Source organism: Sinocyclocheilus anshuiensis, unplaced genomic scaffold (genome assembly GCF_001515605.1).
Source record: "Sinocyclocheilus anshuiensis isolate Anshui unplaced genomic scaffold, SAMN03320099.WGS_v1.1 scaffold245, whole genome shotgun sequence".
Classification (NCBI taxonomy): domain Eukaryota; kingdom Metazoa; phylum Chordata; class Actinopteri; order Cypriniformes; family Cyprinidae; genus Sinocyclocheilus; species Sinocyclocheilus anshuiensis.
This window is the reverse complement of record NW_015536478.1, coordinates 215549-230557: the sequence shown is the minus strand read 5'-3', so window position 1 is coordinate 230557 and position 15009 is coordinate 215549. Positions and strand designations below refer to the sequence as shown.

General features: G+C 37.5%; 3 protein-coding genes across 12 annotated transcripts in view; 2 read left to right on the top strand and 1 right to left on the bottom strand.

The window, feature by feature from the left end:
- Nucleotides 1-2205: 2205 nt before the first annotated feature.
- Nucleotides 2206-4654, bottom strand: LOC107667728 (transcription elongation factor SPT4-like). Its single transcript, XM_016459481.1, has 5 exons — nt 4452-4654; nt 3260-3366; nt 2839-2894; nt 2553-2606; nt 2206-2465 (listed from the first exon to the last, which is right to left on the bottom strand). Exons 1-5 carry the CDS (start codon nt 4518-4520, stop codon nt 2398-2400), a joined length of 354 nt encoding a protein of 117 aa, XP_016314967.1. The 5' UTR covers nt 4521-4654; the 3' UTR covers nt 2206-2397.
- A 437-nt stretch (nt 4655-5091) lies between these two features.
- LOC107667187 (heat shock factor protein 5-like) lies at nt 5092-9599 on the top strand. Of its 9 annotated transcripts, XM_016459395.1 has the most exons (7): nt 5092-5195; nt 5434-5929; nt 7698-7964; nt 8224-8318; nt 8678-9100; nt 9230-9306; nt 9412-9599. In XM_016459395.1, exons 2-6 carry the CDS (start codon nt 5464-5466, stop codon nt 9272-9274), a joined length of 1296 nt encoding a protein of 431 aa, XP_016314881.1. In that variant the 5' UTR covers nt 5092-5195; nt 5434-5463; the 3' UTR covers nt 9275-9306; nt 9412-9599. The 9 variants fall into 9 exon arrangements, with proteins under 9 accessions (XP_016314881.1, XP_016314813.1, XP_016314738.1 ...); XM_016459327.1 differs by having other exon boundaries at nt 9230-9599; XM_016459252.1 differs by having other exon boundaries at nt 8263-8318; nt 8681-9599.
- Nucleotides 9600-10755: 1156 nt separating this feature from the next.
- LOC107663763 (E3 ubiquitin-protein ligase RNF43-like) overlaps nt 10756-15009 on the top strand; it is a 94488-nt gene continuing 90234 nt past the window's right edge. For both annotated transcript variants that reach the window (XM_016454183.1, XM_016454109.1), the window contains exon 1: nt 10756-11867. In XM_016454183.1, the coding sequence (XP_016309669.1) occupies nt 11628-11867 (240 nt within the window). In that variant the 5' untranslated portion in view covers nt 10756-11627. The remainder of the gene's footprint in view (nt 11868-15009) is intronic.

Sequence of the window (15009 nt, the reverse complement as noted above, 5' to 3'; positions counted from 1 at the left end):
TTTTTTTTCAGTTGGACCTGCCAAATTGAATGCCTTAAAAAAAGTTCATTCTGTTTAAAATTATATAATTATATATTTTATATATATCTATTATTATTATAGGGGATATACATCAGATTTTTGTTAAATTTCAACCTAAAAATTTGAAAATGGAGAAATTATACTTAAGGTATTACTCATTCCATGTCATTATTCTTAATTTTGGACACAATTAACAATTGCATGCAAAGAGGGGAAACTCTGAACTTCCCAGCATGCTTTGAAACGGTCTGTATAATGAGAGTAAATGTTTAGTTATTCAGATCTACTTAATCTTGTTCACTTACATTTACTAGTTCCTGAGGAGTATTTCAGTCATTTAGCAGCTTTAACCCTTGCTGTGCTGAAAATCCTTTACCTAATTTGATGTTCCCTGCCGTGTCAAGTCTCATAATGCTCTATTATCATCAAATCTTCAATTCAATCTTTTGTCAACCAGTGATAACTGAAAGAAAACAAGTTGATAAAACCATTGAATCCAATATTTGGTGGTAATGCAACATAAGTTTTTTTTTTGCAGGCTCGACATTTTTGACCAGGAATAAGCTACCACAACAAGGTAGGAATAAAATACCAAGAAAGTACAAAAATTATCTAGTGTTTGGGGGGAAGTTGTTATACGTCGGTAGCATGATATTTCAGTCAAATGTATCATATTTAAATATAATAGGTATTGTATCATCCTCCAAGTCCAGAAAATGTTTTTTTTTCCCTAATAAACAGTGCATCATGTCCGTTGAATAAACAGCTTGGATGAGTTACATGTATTAGTTTAGTGTGGGTTAGTGGGGTGTTTAGATCACTAACCATAATATGAATCCTAGTAAACCCCATTAAGGTATCTGAGCTCTGAGCTCCACATCTGATGATGAGACTCTTGTCTGTTTCTCAAGTCGGTGTCAGTTTGATATCTGCGCCCTCTCATGGTGTCGTCTCACAATTACACAGGCTTTCTGCTGGTTTTATAAAGTACATTTAAGACTTTAGAAGACCAAGTAAAGAACATTTAGGAATTAAATTGAAGGGAACAAAATATATAGCATTATGTTCTCTAAATGTGAATGTCTTAGAAGCACACTGCAAAGCGTTAAAATACAATCTCCAATAGTTTTTAAATATTTTACAATAACATAAGCTTAAAGGAACACTCCACTATTTTTGAAAATAGGCTCCTTTTCCAACTCTCCTAGAGTTAAACAGTTGAGTTTTACCGTTTTTGAATCCATTCAGCTGATCTCCGGGTCTGGCGGTGGCACTTTTAGCTTAGCTTAGCATAGATCATTAAATCTGATTAGACCGTTAGCCAGTGGTGGACGAAGTACACAAATCAAGTACTTGAGTAAAAGTACAGATCCGTATTACAAAATTTGGTCATTTTTGAGCGAGATGCTAACGGTCTAATCAGATTCAATGATCTATGCTAAGCTACAGCTAAAAGTGCTACCGCCAGACCCGGAGATCGGCTGAATGGATTCGAAAACGGTAAAACTCAACTGTTTAACTCCAGGGGAGTTGGAAAATGTGCCTATTTTCAAAAATAGTTCCTTTAAGGTTTGAATAGTTCTGCTTCCAAACACTAGAATATGGAAATATTCTACGTTTACTGTAACTTCTGATCACACTACAAAAAGAAGTGATGTTCTTCATCAGTTTTTGTCTTATTTTCCAGGGAAAATGTCTAAAGATGCACTTACTTGAAAAGCAATTTGACAAGTCTTGTTTAATGAGAAATTGATCAAAATTAAGTGTTTATGATTACAATGAGATCAAATATCTGCCAGTGGGGTCAGAAAAATCTTAGTTCAACTTACAGATATTTGTTTTTGTTTTATGCATAAGCTCACTTTTGTTCAGTCTCTCAGAAAACAAGCATTCATATCTTTGTTTTCTTTCACAAGTAATATATTTTGATTTAGGGATGTTTAGATATTTGTATCGGAATATTCATATATTCATCAGATATTCATTTTCGCAGTGCAAGCAACATTTAATTAGATTAAGACTTTCTGCTCTGATTTAATATGTTTTAAAAAGGCCTTAATTTGTGGAAGGGTGAAATAAGACTTTGTAAGACCTTTTCAACTGTAGAAACCCTACTGACCATATAAAAAAAACAGGCTGAGCAGAAACAAAATGCCGTTTATAAAACTTTTATTCATGTTTAAATCATTTACATGGAATAATCAAATCAATCATTTAATCATAATCAAACCATTATAGATCCAAATACCCAAAAAGTGTAAATAAAAAAAGAAAATCATAAGACATTAAATGAAATAGACACTAACAGAACCGCAGTCACTAAACAGCTGGTTATGTGTGTCGCTTTACAAACATGTGATCCATAAAGTGATGTTTTCATGTTTTAACAGCCGTGTCTCTGGATCTGTAGATGACGCCTCTGCTCTTCAGCTCTCGCACCACACCTGAGACACAAAACACAAAATCAACATCCTTCACTTACAGTCATGAGAGAGCCATTCTGCCGAACGAGACCAAAATCTGACACTAACCTGGAGGTAACCGACCCGTTACCGTTACTGCATAGACACCTGGCTTGAAGTTACCTGAGAAAGACATCCACACTGTTACTGAGCCTTCCGTCAAGCTTAACTGAACTTGAATTTGTTTCATAATTGATGTAACATTAACACTTATTTTCCAGTTTATTAACGTGAAGCGGCTTTGAAACTATCTGTAATGTGTAAAGATGCTATATAAATAAATGTAAAGACAGAACTGCTTGAGCACCTGACTGCTTCTGAACACCTGACAGATAAAGTGCACTCAAATACTCACCGATTCTTTGCCATTTTGCCACCCAACTGTCCTCTGAGCTCATCATAGCAATAACTCTATAATGAAGACACATCACACATTAGAGCTCAAATGAAATCCAACATATATGCGTGTGTATAGTTGACTCAAAATGAATATTCTATGAGTTCTGACACACCTAACTTTGCAAACCAGTGTAATTCTCTTTCCTAAGCTGTATGGATTACTGTAATGGTGCTTTACTGTAAAGCACTGTAATGGTGATTACTGTAAAGCTGTTCTTCTAAGTGTGAAGAACAGCTCTGCCAAGCATCTCTGTTTTTGGTCTTTGGAAGAAAGCAAGCAAGCCATACTTGTTTAGACCAACACGAGGGAGAGTAAATTATGATCTGGTTTACTTTGGAGTGAATTCTCTTTTTAACTAAGAAATACCATTACATACCCATCAAAAGAAGAGCTTGTGCATTCATAAACCATCTCTCGATTGCCCTTCATCTGCAGGTATGATTCACAGTTGTCGCATCCGTCATACTCAAACTGATCAATGGTCTGAAACCAGAGAAGATGAAAGATCATATCAGTCAAATAGATTTCCAAGTATATTCCCATACAAATATTTGCCACAGTAAACAAACTATGTTTTAGAGTTTTATAAGGTTGTTACTGTTAAGCCTACGACTGCATCTAAAAATATGATGTGCACTGTATATCTGTAAGAAGTAGAATGATGTTTTCACATGGATGTGTGTGTACGTATGTACTCACACACACACACACACACACTCTCACACACACACACTCTCTCTCTCACACACACACACACTCTCTCTCACGCACACACACACACTCTCTCTCTCACGCACACACACACACTCTCTCTCTCACGCACACACACACACTCTCTCTCTCACGCACACACACACACTCTCTCTCTCACGCACACACACACACTCTCTCTCTCACGCACACACACACACTCTCTCTCTCACGCACACACACACACTCTCTCTCTCACGCACACACACACACTCTCTCTCTCACGCACACACACACACTCTCTCTCTCACGCACACACACACACTCTCTCTCTCACGCACACACACACACTCTCTCTCTCACGCACACACACACACTCTCTCTCTCACGCACACACACACACTCTCTCTCTCACGCACACACACACACTCTCTCTCTCACGCACACACACACACTCTCTCTCTCACGCACACACACACACTCTCTCTCTCACGCACACACACACACTCTCTCTCTCACGCACACACACACACTCTCTCTCTCACGCACACACACACACTCTCTCTCTCACGCACACACACACACTCTCTCACGCACACACACACTCTCTCTCACGCACACACACACACACTCTCTCTCTCTCTCTCTCTCACACACACACACACACACACACACACACACACACACAGGTGCTGAATCAGTTATATTCATAACATGGTATTTCTATGTCCAAAAACATTATCGTGATACGATAGAGAAAGCCTGTCTATAGAGTTGTATGCCAACGTAATATTGTGCTATATTCATCTGCTCTGAGTATCTAAATATGTAAATATATTAATGATGAAAGCATATGTTTTGATTCATGTCTTGTTTACCTTGACAAGAGAGCACAGCAGACACGCTCTCAAATGACGCAGATCTTTCGGGACAATCTCCAGAGACATTCCGGTTGCTTTGCTAAAATATACTTGGAAAATAAACACCAAAGAAACCGACAATAGATGCCTCGAAACAACGACTGTTTCGACGAGTTGTTAGCGTTCGCTAGCCAGAACCGCACATTCGGCGACGTTTAATGACGTCACTTATACGCGCCGCTCGACCGTGATATGAAATATTAGTTTACCATCAATGAAACATTACCTACTACATTCCAATAAGAACGTAAAAAGAGTTTCGTGGAATGGAAATGATCGAATTAATAGAAACACAAAGCCTATTCATTCCATAATGTTTTTTCCTAAATATATACCGTGACAGTTCAAAATATTTTTCAAACAAAATGTATTCTAAAGCAATTTTAGAGGGTGAATGTAAACGAACTGTGCAAAATAATAGTTTCATAATGGAATGGGAATGCTCTACTGAATAAAACCCAAAGCCTATTAATTCGATAATGTTTTTTTTAAATATTCCATAACGTTTCAAAATATTTTTAAACAAAATTAGCTATTTTAAAAGGTGACTGTAAACAAACTGTACTGATCACAACAGCCACCAGAGGCCGCTGTTAACTCACGTGACCCGAGAGGTCACGTGAGCCTCATTCTGATGCGGTTTGAATGCGATTTATATGTAAACGCGCATAACGGTTCCAGTAACGGCTGCGGTAGAAGACGGTAAACCTTGACATTAATTAATCGATTTAATTAACAAAGATTCGCAGATTTGGATGATATACATGTATTGTGTTCTATTATGATCACACCTTTTATATTTATTGACTATTTCTAATGATCTGTTCAATCTAAGATGTATCAATTATGAGCTAATGACTTGTTTACAAAAGTGTTGAAGTTGTTTTTGAATGTTTATATTGACTTTTAGTGATGTTTATGTCATTTCCATCATCTGCAGGTCATTAATTGATTATTTGAGTTGACCACGATGGATGCGGAGTTTGATAAGTCTCTTCTCAGAGTCCACATAAACTACAATAACTTCCCGGCTAAGTTATGGCGTCTGATAAACAATCCCCAAAACGACTCGGTCTTCTGGAGCCCAAATGGAGAGAGTGTGATCGTCGACCAGCAGCGGTTTGAGGACGAGCTGCTGTCGCCGGTCAAACAAGACGCTAAACTGTTCAAGACCACCAACTTCACCAGCTTCATCCGGCAGCTCAACCTCTACGGCTTCCGGAAGGTTTATGACAGGTCCTTCAAGGACAGACGCCGCAACCTGCACCACTTCCACAATCCCTTCTTCAAACAGGGTCGGCCAGAGCTTCTGGTCCACATGAAGAGGCTCACAATCAGTAACAAGGCCAAGATGCAGGCCGGAGAGGAGGTGTCCTGTCGTCCCCCGCGCCGCAACCATCAGCAGTCTCAACACAACACTACAGATGCAAAGAGAGGCCAGTTTAACTTTCATATGCTAGACTGAACGTAGTGCATATAGCAGCTGTCCTCAAAAAGACATGTGATTTGAGGATTTGAGTCACTCTAAAGCCTGACGTGAAATAATAGTCAGAAAACCTTCTTTAGACAAAAGTTTTATGTTGAGTATCATATTCGACCAGTGTTGGGAAGTAACTAGTTACATGTAACGGAATTACGTAATTTAATTACTAAATAAATGTAATTGTAATCTGTTACAGTTACTGAGAAAAAATGTGTAATTAAATTAGTTACTTATGGAAATGGTAACTATTGCAAAGGGGGATACATCTGAATTCACACACACACACACACACTCTCTCTCACACACACACACACTCACACACACACTCTCACACAGACACACACACTCACACACACACTCTCACACAGACACACACACTCACACACACACACACAGATTTAATTTCTTTCTTTCTTTCTTTATTTGATCTCAAAAACAGTATCAGAGCTATTAAACGGTTTCTTGTAAATCTGTATTTAACCTCAGAACGATCTCAAAGTAAAAAGAGGTGCTAAAGTCTGATTTTGTGGTGGCTGAGCTTTCAATTCAATTATTATAATGTTAATTTAAGTGATGAAGGATTGTGAAAGTCTGACAGTAATCAGTGTAGAGTCCTGCTCTAAGGTTAAATCATGCTTAAATAATTCCAAATACATGAGAAATTTAGAAAAGTAATCAGTTACATTGCTTTAATAAAGTAATTGAAATAGTTACACTACTTATTACATTTTAAATAGGGTAACTTGAAATCTGTAAACTATTACATTTCCAAAGTAACCTTCCCAACACTGTATTTGACACATCAGGCTTTTATGGCTAAAAACTGAGCAAAAATATGCAATTTAATGCTGATTTATGATATATGGCTAAAATGTCAGATGAAATTCTGATGCTTTTAATGTAAATCAATGAGGTTTTTATAACAGTACAGCAGATGCTTATGTGAAATAATACAAATATCAGTCGTCACTCTAATAATATGTCTTAGGAAGATGAGATTTAAATGATCCAAACATATAATGCAATGCAATCCAACGATGATTGAGAGATGATTGAAAGAAATAAACGTTCCTCAAAAGCATGATGATCATATTTGATACTCGCTGATTTTTTTCTAAAAAAATTATGTATGAATAATCAAGTAAAGTGTTCATCTGGAAATATTACCAACCATATCAAAGTTATTATGTTTACTTTATAAATTTCACAGCAAAAAGACATGTGCGTGAGGCTTTATAGGGAAATCTGTCCAAAATTTAAAAATATGAATTTGTCAATACAACCAATGAGATAAGTATTATATATCTATTTAAATGTCAGTCTTTAGTGAAAATGGTTTAGTAACTAGTTCATAATTCAAAAGTATTTAATTGGGTCTGAAGACAATTATTATAGTGAAAACTTAAGTTTTATTATTAATAGTTCTTTTTATCTGAGGTTGGGTTTTTTCCCCATGAAACACAAAAAGAGCTATTAAGTCAATTCCACATTTTTTATTTTATTTTTTTTACATCAAGTTCAGCAATTTTGCTTGGTTCATTATAAAAATGTATTTTATATCAGGATTTGACCCTGGCCCTCATGCACACTTAACATAAAATGACACCTCTAGACTGTCTTAGGAAGAAGTGCCAGAACCGTCACCTCAAAAAACTGGCTTTTTTTGTAGCTTTTTAAATCTTTTAATGATCTATAAACTTCTCTTTATACTTGCTTCTCAGGTTTTGCAGACACAAATCAGCACTTTGGTTCTGTGTCGCATCAGCAGATGGGGTCTGACCGAAGCCCGATCCCTCCGCACTCCTGGATCTTTCCTTACAGTGATGTGCCTCCCTTCTACTCTAACAAAGGTATCCCGGTTTCTGTCATCCGCCTCAATCCGTACAACACTCCTCACAGGATCCAGTCCGGTCCTGGTGCTCTGTTTCCACAGGAGCCTAAATATATACCTCATCAGCTGTCCTATCCTCCTGGATTTTACTCGCCAGGTACTGACTTACTTTGTCCTACAGTGCATTAGATAAATCCATTAAATAAAGCCATTGTTAAAAATGTTGCAAACAGTGTTTTTAGTGTATTTCAGTATTTTCCACAGGAAAAGGCCTCATTTTGAGAAGAGATCTCCACAGTGTGCTCAGATTTGAGATTTAATTTCAGGAGAAACTTCTGAGACAAAACTGTTACTGTTGCGTTTCTATTTGCTTATGAACGTTTTGTTCAACATGTGTTTATTTGTATTGCTCTCAGTAGTTTGTCAGTGTTGCACTGCTGGTTTTATTGAAGCAGATCGAGCAGGTGCAGATCAAACAGCTCTACCATATTCACATTATGCGTATTACCCGGTGAGAAACATTACACAGTTCATATGTTGCATATCTTTCTGAATTAATCTCACAAACCTGAACACATGTATGTATGTATGTATGTATGTGTATGTGTGTGTGTGTGTGATACAAAAGAGGAACAAAGCAAATCATCAAGGAGCTTAATATATATATATATATATATATATATATATATATATATATTCAAAAGGTGAATATATATATATATACAGTATATATATATATATAAGGTCAATATATATAAATTCAAAAGACCAAATAAAAAATATTTTTATTCTGTTGTCTTATTGCTTTGTAATATTTAGATATTTTATAATAGAACAACACTTTAAAGATTTTTATTCTCATGACGCTAGCAGAACTATTCACTGAGCCACCATCACAACAGCATCCAAACAGCAAACTGGCCCGCACACGTTACACCTGAGTCTCAGCGGGGCGACGTGAACCTCGACAGGGTGTTCCAGATGGTGGATGAGTTCCAGGGCTTGCCCAACGTCCACGTAGTCCGAGTGAGCACCCCTGTGAACGGCCAGCACACCTCCAGCCCATCTCTCTGCACTCTACCTGCTGCCTCTAAACCTGACCCCAACAGTCCTCAGAGCTCCAGGATAGACACTGCAGCATCCAGTCCTGTGAGAGACGAGCGTCCCTCTGCCATGGCCTGTGGTGTGGGAGCTCAGTACATCAAACTGGAATCTGAGGGACATGATGCTGAGAAGCAAGGAGCCAGCCAGCTCAAAGAAGATGATTCAGCATCCCTGGAGGCCTCAGAAAAGGTCAAAAGACGCTGTTATTGTCTTAGTTGGTCTTTAAGTGTGTGTTGTTTTACAGTACCAAAAAATACAGTATCACAAACTATAAAGACTACTTAAATTAAAACGGAGCCTTCAATACTCTGTAATCAGGCTGCTACAGATCAGAAAGTGACTCAGGAAAGCATCAGAAAGTGACAGCAGAGCAAGACTCACTACAGCTATTCTAGGTAGGACAGTTTCAGATTATATCACACCCTTGAATTATGTTTTTGCACAATAATTTATTTATTTTTTGTAACTTTTTATGACTTTATGGTTGTTATGATCCACAGATGACAGGCAGGATTCATCAGCATATGCAAATGACAAGCATCACAAAGCTATTACTTATTTAATTATTAACTTAAGTATTGTTATTAGTTATATATGTTATTTACAGTATTTAAAAAATTGTATGAACTATTTAAGAAACTTTTGAAGAAGTGTTAAGTTAACATTGCTTGCTGTTTTTTTTTAAGTTGTTTTCTCACAAAGTTTCTGCCTTTAATTTTAATGGCATTTATGCTAAATACACACGCTTTAAATATCTACAGTGAATGTGATATTATTTATCTTATATATATTCTTATATTATTTATCTAATATCCTATATATTTCAGTATTCATAAGCATCAGTATATAATTTTTTTTGAATGTAGCACAAGAGTGAAAGTCAGATTTGAATGAACTGATTTGTTTTCAGCTTTTCTGAATTTGAATAAATGCAAAGCAAGTGAAATCCCTGATAAAGACTGAACGTGCTGTTTGTTTTATGTTATTTTGACTGCTCAGATTTATTTATTATATTATAAACCAGATCAAGTCATGAAAAAATGTCCAGTATAAATCCTCATTTCCCTAAGGACTTTATTTTAAAATTACCTATTTATAATTTGAATAAAAGTTAAGTATACCATTAAGTTAGGAGACAATATAATTAGATTGTGCAGTTAAAGTATGTTACTCTAATATTTAGTTTAATTAACTTTTTTTTGTCCAACAAATTGTAGTCACTCAATTTGACTACAAATAGGCCAACTGTAAATAAATCTTCCATTTAATTCTTTCTGTTTGCCTTAAATCAACATCCCTAAAAAGACAAATCCAAAATATTTTTATTTTTATTTTTATTAAAATTTGCAGAAAATGTATTCACCTTCACTGGATGAAGCATTATTATGGATTATGGACTCGATTTTATTTGGAAGCAATGGTCTGAAGTTAAAAATGTCTCAATGATAGATTTGATTTTGGCTTCTCAAGATGTTAACTGTTGGACTGGAGTGGTGTGGGTTATTGGTATGTTTTTATCAGCTGTTTGGACTCTCATTCTGACGGCACCCATTCACTGCAGAGCATCCATTGCTGAGACACCGATGGAATGCTAAATTTCTCCAAGTCTGTTCCCATTAACATCTGTTCCCGTTATTATGAAGCTTACAGTTGTTATACTGATGATTATATTCACGTTTAAAATTCAGTTTTGGCATCCAGCATCGTTCTGTAATTCTGTAATTTTTCTCCAGTGATGTCAGCTAGAGGGCGCAGTGTGAGTGTCTGAGTGTGTGTGCACGCGTTTAATGGGTCGGATCAGTTCTGCTCCCCCCTCGCTGACAGTCAGCAGGTACACACACACACACACACACACGCTCGCACTCGAGTTCACTCTCAACTTTAAACTTTTCCAGTGTTCCTGCTGTTCGCATCAACAACACTGAGGCTTCGGGACAGCGCGTGCGGATTCTACACTTATAGTGTCTAGATTTCTCGACATGGATCTGTGGAAATTTAATCTGAGTCCAACAGGTCTGTGAAGTTTTAATTCATTTAGGAACATGGAAACGAGTGTTTAGAAAAGGCTCTCTCCTGACAGTGTTTTCAATCGCTCCCGCAAAGCTCTTGTTTTATCTGGATAATATTTCCCCCCCCTTCGGACCTCATGGGAAACGTTTCCAGGCGTTCACGGTGGGATTGTGATGCGTGTTTGATCAGAGTGGAATAACTGAGACTGTTGCATTGCTGGATGCGGTGATTCTGCTACAACCTGCTACATTCTGGAATGTTTGGAATCCTTTGAAGTGGACGCGGCGCACCGCACACTAATGGAGCCATCATGACGTCATGTTCTCAATCACGGCGCGCGGGAATCCACGGGGGAATCTGTTATATTATTGATCCGACCTTTAGGAGATCATATTAAACTCTTTTCGTCGTTCAAATCAATGCTCGCGCCAGGAGTCTGTCAGCTGTCAATCACCCTGTCACTCTGTCTACCATGTTCTGTCAGTGATACGGGCCAGTCCCCCATTAAAGTTCCATTGAATTGCTTGTAATAGTCTTTCATTTCAAATCTCAACCCTGCAGAGCTTATAAAACTATCCACTCTAAAAGCCACTGGGTTTTTGGACAGTTCCAGTGACTTCTAAGGATTCTCCTGTCTTTTATCTGAGCTCTGATTGGACGGATAGCGCATAATGTATGGCCGGGGCCCGCCGCTGCAGCCAGGACAATGAGGGTTCCTGTGCGGCAATTGGCCGGGCTCTGGCCGTGGCTGCTCATGGCTGCCTCGCAGGTGGCGTTGGGCCACACGGGCCTGGAACTAGCCGCTGCTGTGGAGTCCGAACGCTCCGCACCCCGAGCCATGATCAAGGTGTCGCTGCTGAAGCAGGAGCCCACCAGCAGGCCCATCACCCTAGAAGGGGTGTTCGCTGGGGGAAGCGCAGGCTATGCTGAAGGGAAACTGATGCAGGTAAGAGCTGGAAGGTGTTTTCAGGGTTTTTCAGTCATGCATTGGACTGATGTTCTTTGTTGGCATCTTCATGGAATTTTCCATTCCACAAAAGGTCCTTTGTAGTGGAAAAAAGTTCTTTAGATTATTAAAATGTTCTTTATGCTGTGAAAACTGAAAGATTCTTGGAATGGAGGTTATATTGCATTGCTGCGAAAACCCCTTTTTAGAGTCTAGGTAACGACGTGGGATCTGAAGAGAATACAGCTGTGCATCTCATGCATCTTCGCTCTTGGAGGCTTTAACTGGGAGACATTGGCATCAAAATGTGTTTAGACTCTTAAGCAACACTTAAAACTGTCTGAATGTCAATGCATTAGATGTTAGATCAAAGCAAGTGTTCATTGTAAAGAAACCGCACAAGCGCAATCACATTCTGTTTATTTTGGGCTATTATTTTTATTTTTATTTTGATGCCACTGTAGAGTTTTGTCATGCAGTATCAGAAAACAATTCTTTGCATGATGATACTCTTTGCTTTTGGAGGCTTTAACTGGCAGACAAATGCTCTAAAATTATTTGGACAGTTAAGCAACACTTAAAACTGTGAATGTCAATGCATTCGATATTTTATCAAAGCAAGTGTCATTTATTGTAAAGAAACTCCATATGCATTCTATTCTAACAAAACATTTAGCAAATTAAAAATGCAGTAACCTTCTGTTTATTTTGGAATATAATTTTAAATTTTTGGGCCACGATACATGTCATATAGTACCGGAAACACCAACAATTCTTTGCATGATCATCTTCGGTCTTGGAAGGTTTTACTGGCGGACAGTCACTTAAAAATGTCTTGCATTAGATGTTAGATCAAAGCAAGTGTCATTTATTGTCACTCTTCTTACAAAACATTTGGCAGAATAAATGTAATCACATTCTGTTTATTTCAGGCTATTATTCTTAGTAACTTTGTGGCCACTGTAGATGTTTTGCCACATACTGTAGTACCAGAAACAGCAACAGCTCTTTGCATGATCAATATACACACAAGTCTTTGCTGATGGCGTAGAAATCTACAGCAGTAACTCTGCGTCTCATCCGAGATCTGTTGTCGTCTCGCATGCAGAATCGCTCACCTGGAAAGCCATCAAATGCATCTGTGATAGAGCCAAGAGCTGCTCGGGTCTTATTGGAGCTGATAGATTCGTGGTGTTGTAAAGCGTTAGGTCTGTTCTCTGAGGCCATACTGCCAGATGTTCGGGCTTTGAAGGCTGCGAGTTCTGCAATTCTCTGCGAGAGCCGTCCCGATCAAGCCAGAGGGGATGCACTCACTGTAAATGGATCTTGAAAGCCTTTATCCCTGTGGGAAAGAACTATTGCATCATAAAAATAAACTAAAACCGATTTCTTGTTAGTGTGATGTGTGTTTGTGATCATCTCGATGAGGCTGCATTTGAATTTGACAGCAGTTCGCATTACAAGATGATTGCTTCATTAGACACGGATGCAGAAAGGTGTTTCTGGAGTTGTATTTGATTGGCAAAACACATTTTGCCTCTCCGTTCTGTTGCAAGTTGCAACTAGATTTTTGCTTTATCTGAAGAAAGTGTGCTTGCCTGTGCAAAACGTGCTGTGGTGTGAGTGGTTGCTAGGTGGTTTCTTACCATTTCAAGCGAAGAAAGTCCACCCTCAAGTCTGTGATATTCTGGTCTCTAAGTCTGAGAGTTTATCTAGGTTGTTTTATCAAAATCACAAAGGTTTTGAGGTGTTATTCATGCCGCCGGTAGCTAGTATCTACATGCAGAATGAAAATTGTAATTGCAAACCCATGCAAAAGAACATTGTGAGTTTGTAACTCAAAGGTTGAAGGTTTCAAGCCCTGTAAAGGGTGTTTTGTGAACTGTAGAGTCACTGAAGTTGTTCTTGAGCGAGTGCTTTGCGTTGGTTAAGAAACATCCGCTTCTATGAGTATAGCTGATTATCAGAAAGAGAATGCATGCATGTGTCTGATTTACAGAAGGGTATCAGTCTCTTGCTTACAGAGAGCGTGTCACACAGACAGATGCTTTTTGTTGCAGCGCCAACCTGTTGCAACAGGCCTGGCTTGCTTTGACGCATTGTCCTCCTGCATAATGTTCCCTTCCTCTAGGGGACAAAGTGATAGAAGCAGGTGGGGGTAGGGGGAAGTTTCTATCCTTTCTTCCCTCACTTTTTCCTTTGGCCAGACCACATGAATTCAACATTACGGCTTTTATCTGCTGCTGGGAAGAAGGATATCGAGTGATCTGCTGTATGTTGTGCATCAAATTATAGAGTGCACTAGAGCTGGGTGAAAAAGCTTCAATTATTTCTCTATATTTGGCCTTTTTAACAATATTTGATATATAAATCTGGATATTTATATATGTTTGCTTTGAAATTGTGTCCACGGTTGCCATTTAAATCCAAAATGTTTAATATAAGAAGTAAAATACAATAAAAATCTAGTTAAAATAATCATGTTTTGCACCAAGTAAACCAAAGAAAGAATATTTACAATATGCTTTGCTCATATATTTTTTTTATTTTGTCCATTGTTGCTTTTTAAATTCAAAATGTTTAATATGACAAGAAAAATGCGTAAAGAATGCATCTTTTTTCTTTCTCTTTTTTATGTTTTAATAAATATCTTTCAGATCTGGATTTTTTTCCCCATTGTTGCTATTTAAACTCAAAATATTTAAAATAGCCTAAGTAAAAGACAATAAAAATCATGTCAATCAAGACATGTTTTCCACGATGTTTTGCACACATGGAAGAATATTTACAATATTTTGTCTAGATGTTTATTTTTTCTAAATTGATATACTTTTTTCTATTTATCTTTAAGTAACTGAAATGTATATGTATTTGCTTAAAAAAAAAAAAAAGGCATGTTTTCCACAGCGATTTTCACCAAATGAACAGAAGGAAGAATATTCAAAATATTTTTTTTTCTAGTTTTTCTTTTTCTAAAGCTCTGTATTTTTTCTGTCTTTTAATCAATAGAAAATTCTTCCTGTAGTGGTGATCAGTGTTGGGGGTAATATATTACAAGTAACGCAAGTTACGTAATCAGATTACTTTTTTCAAGTAACTAGTAAAGTAACGCATTACTTTTTAATTTACAAGAGAATATATC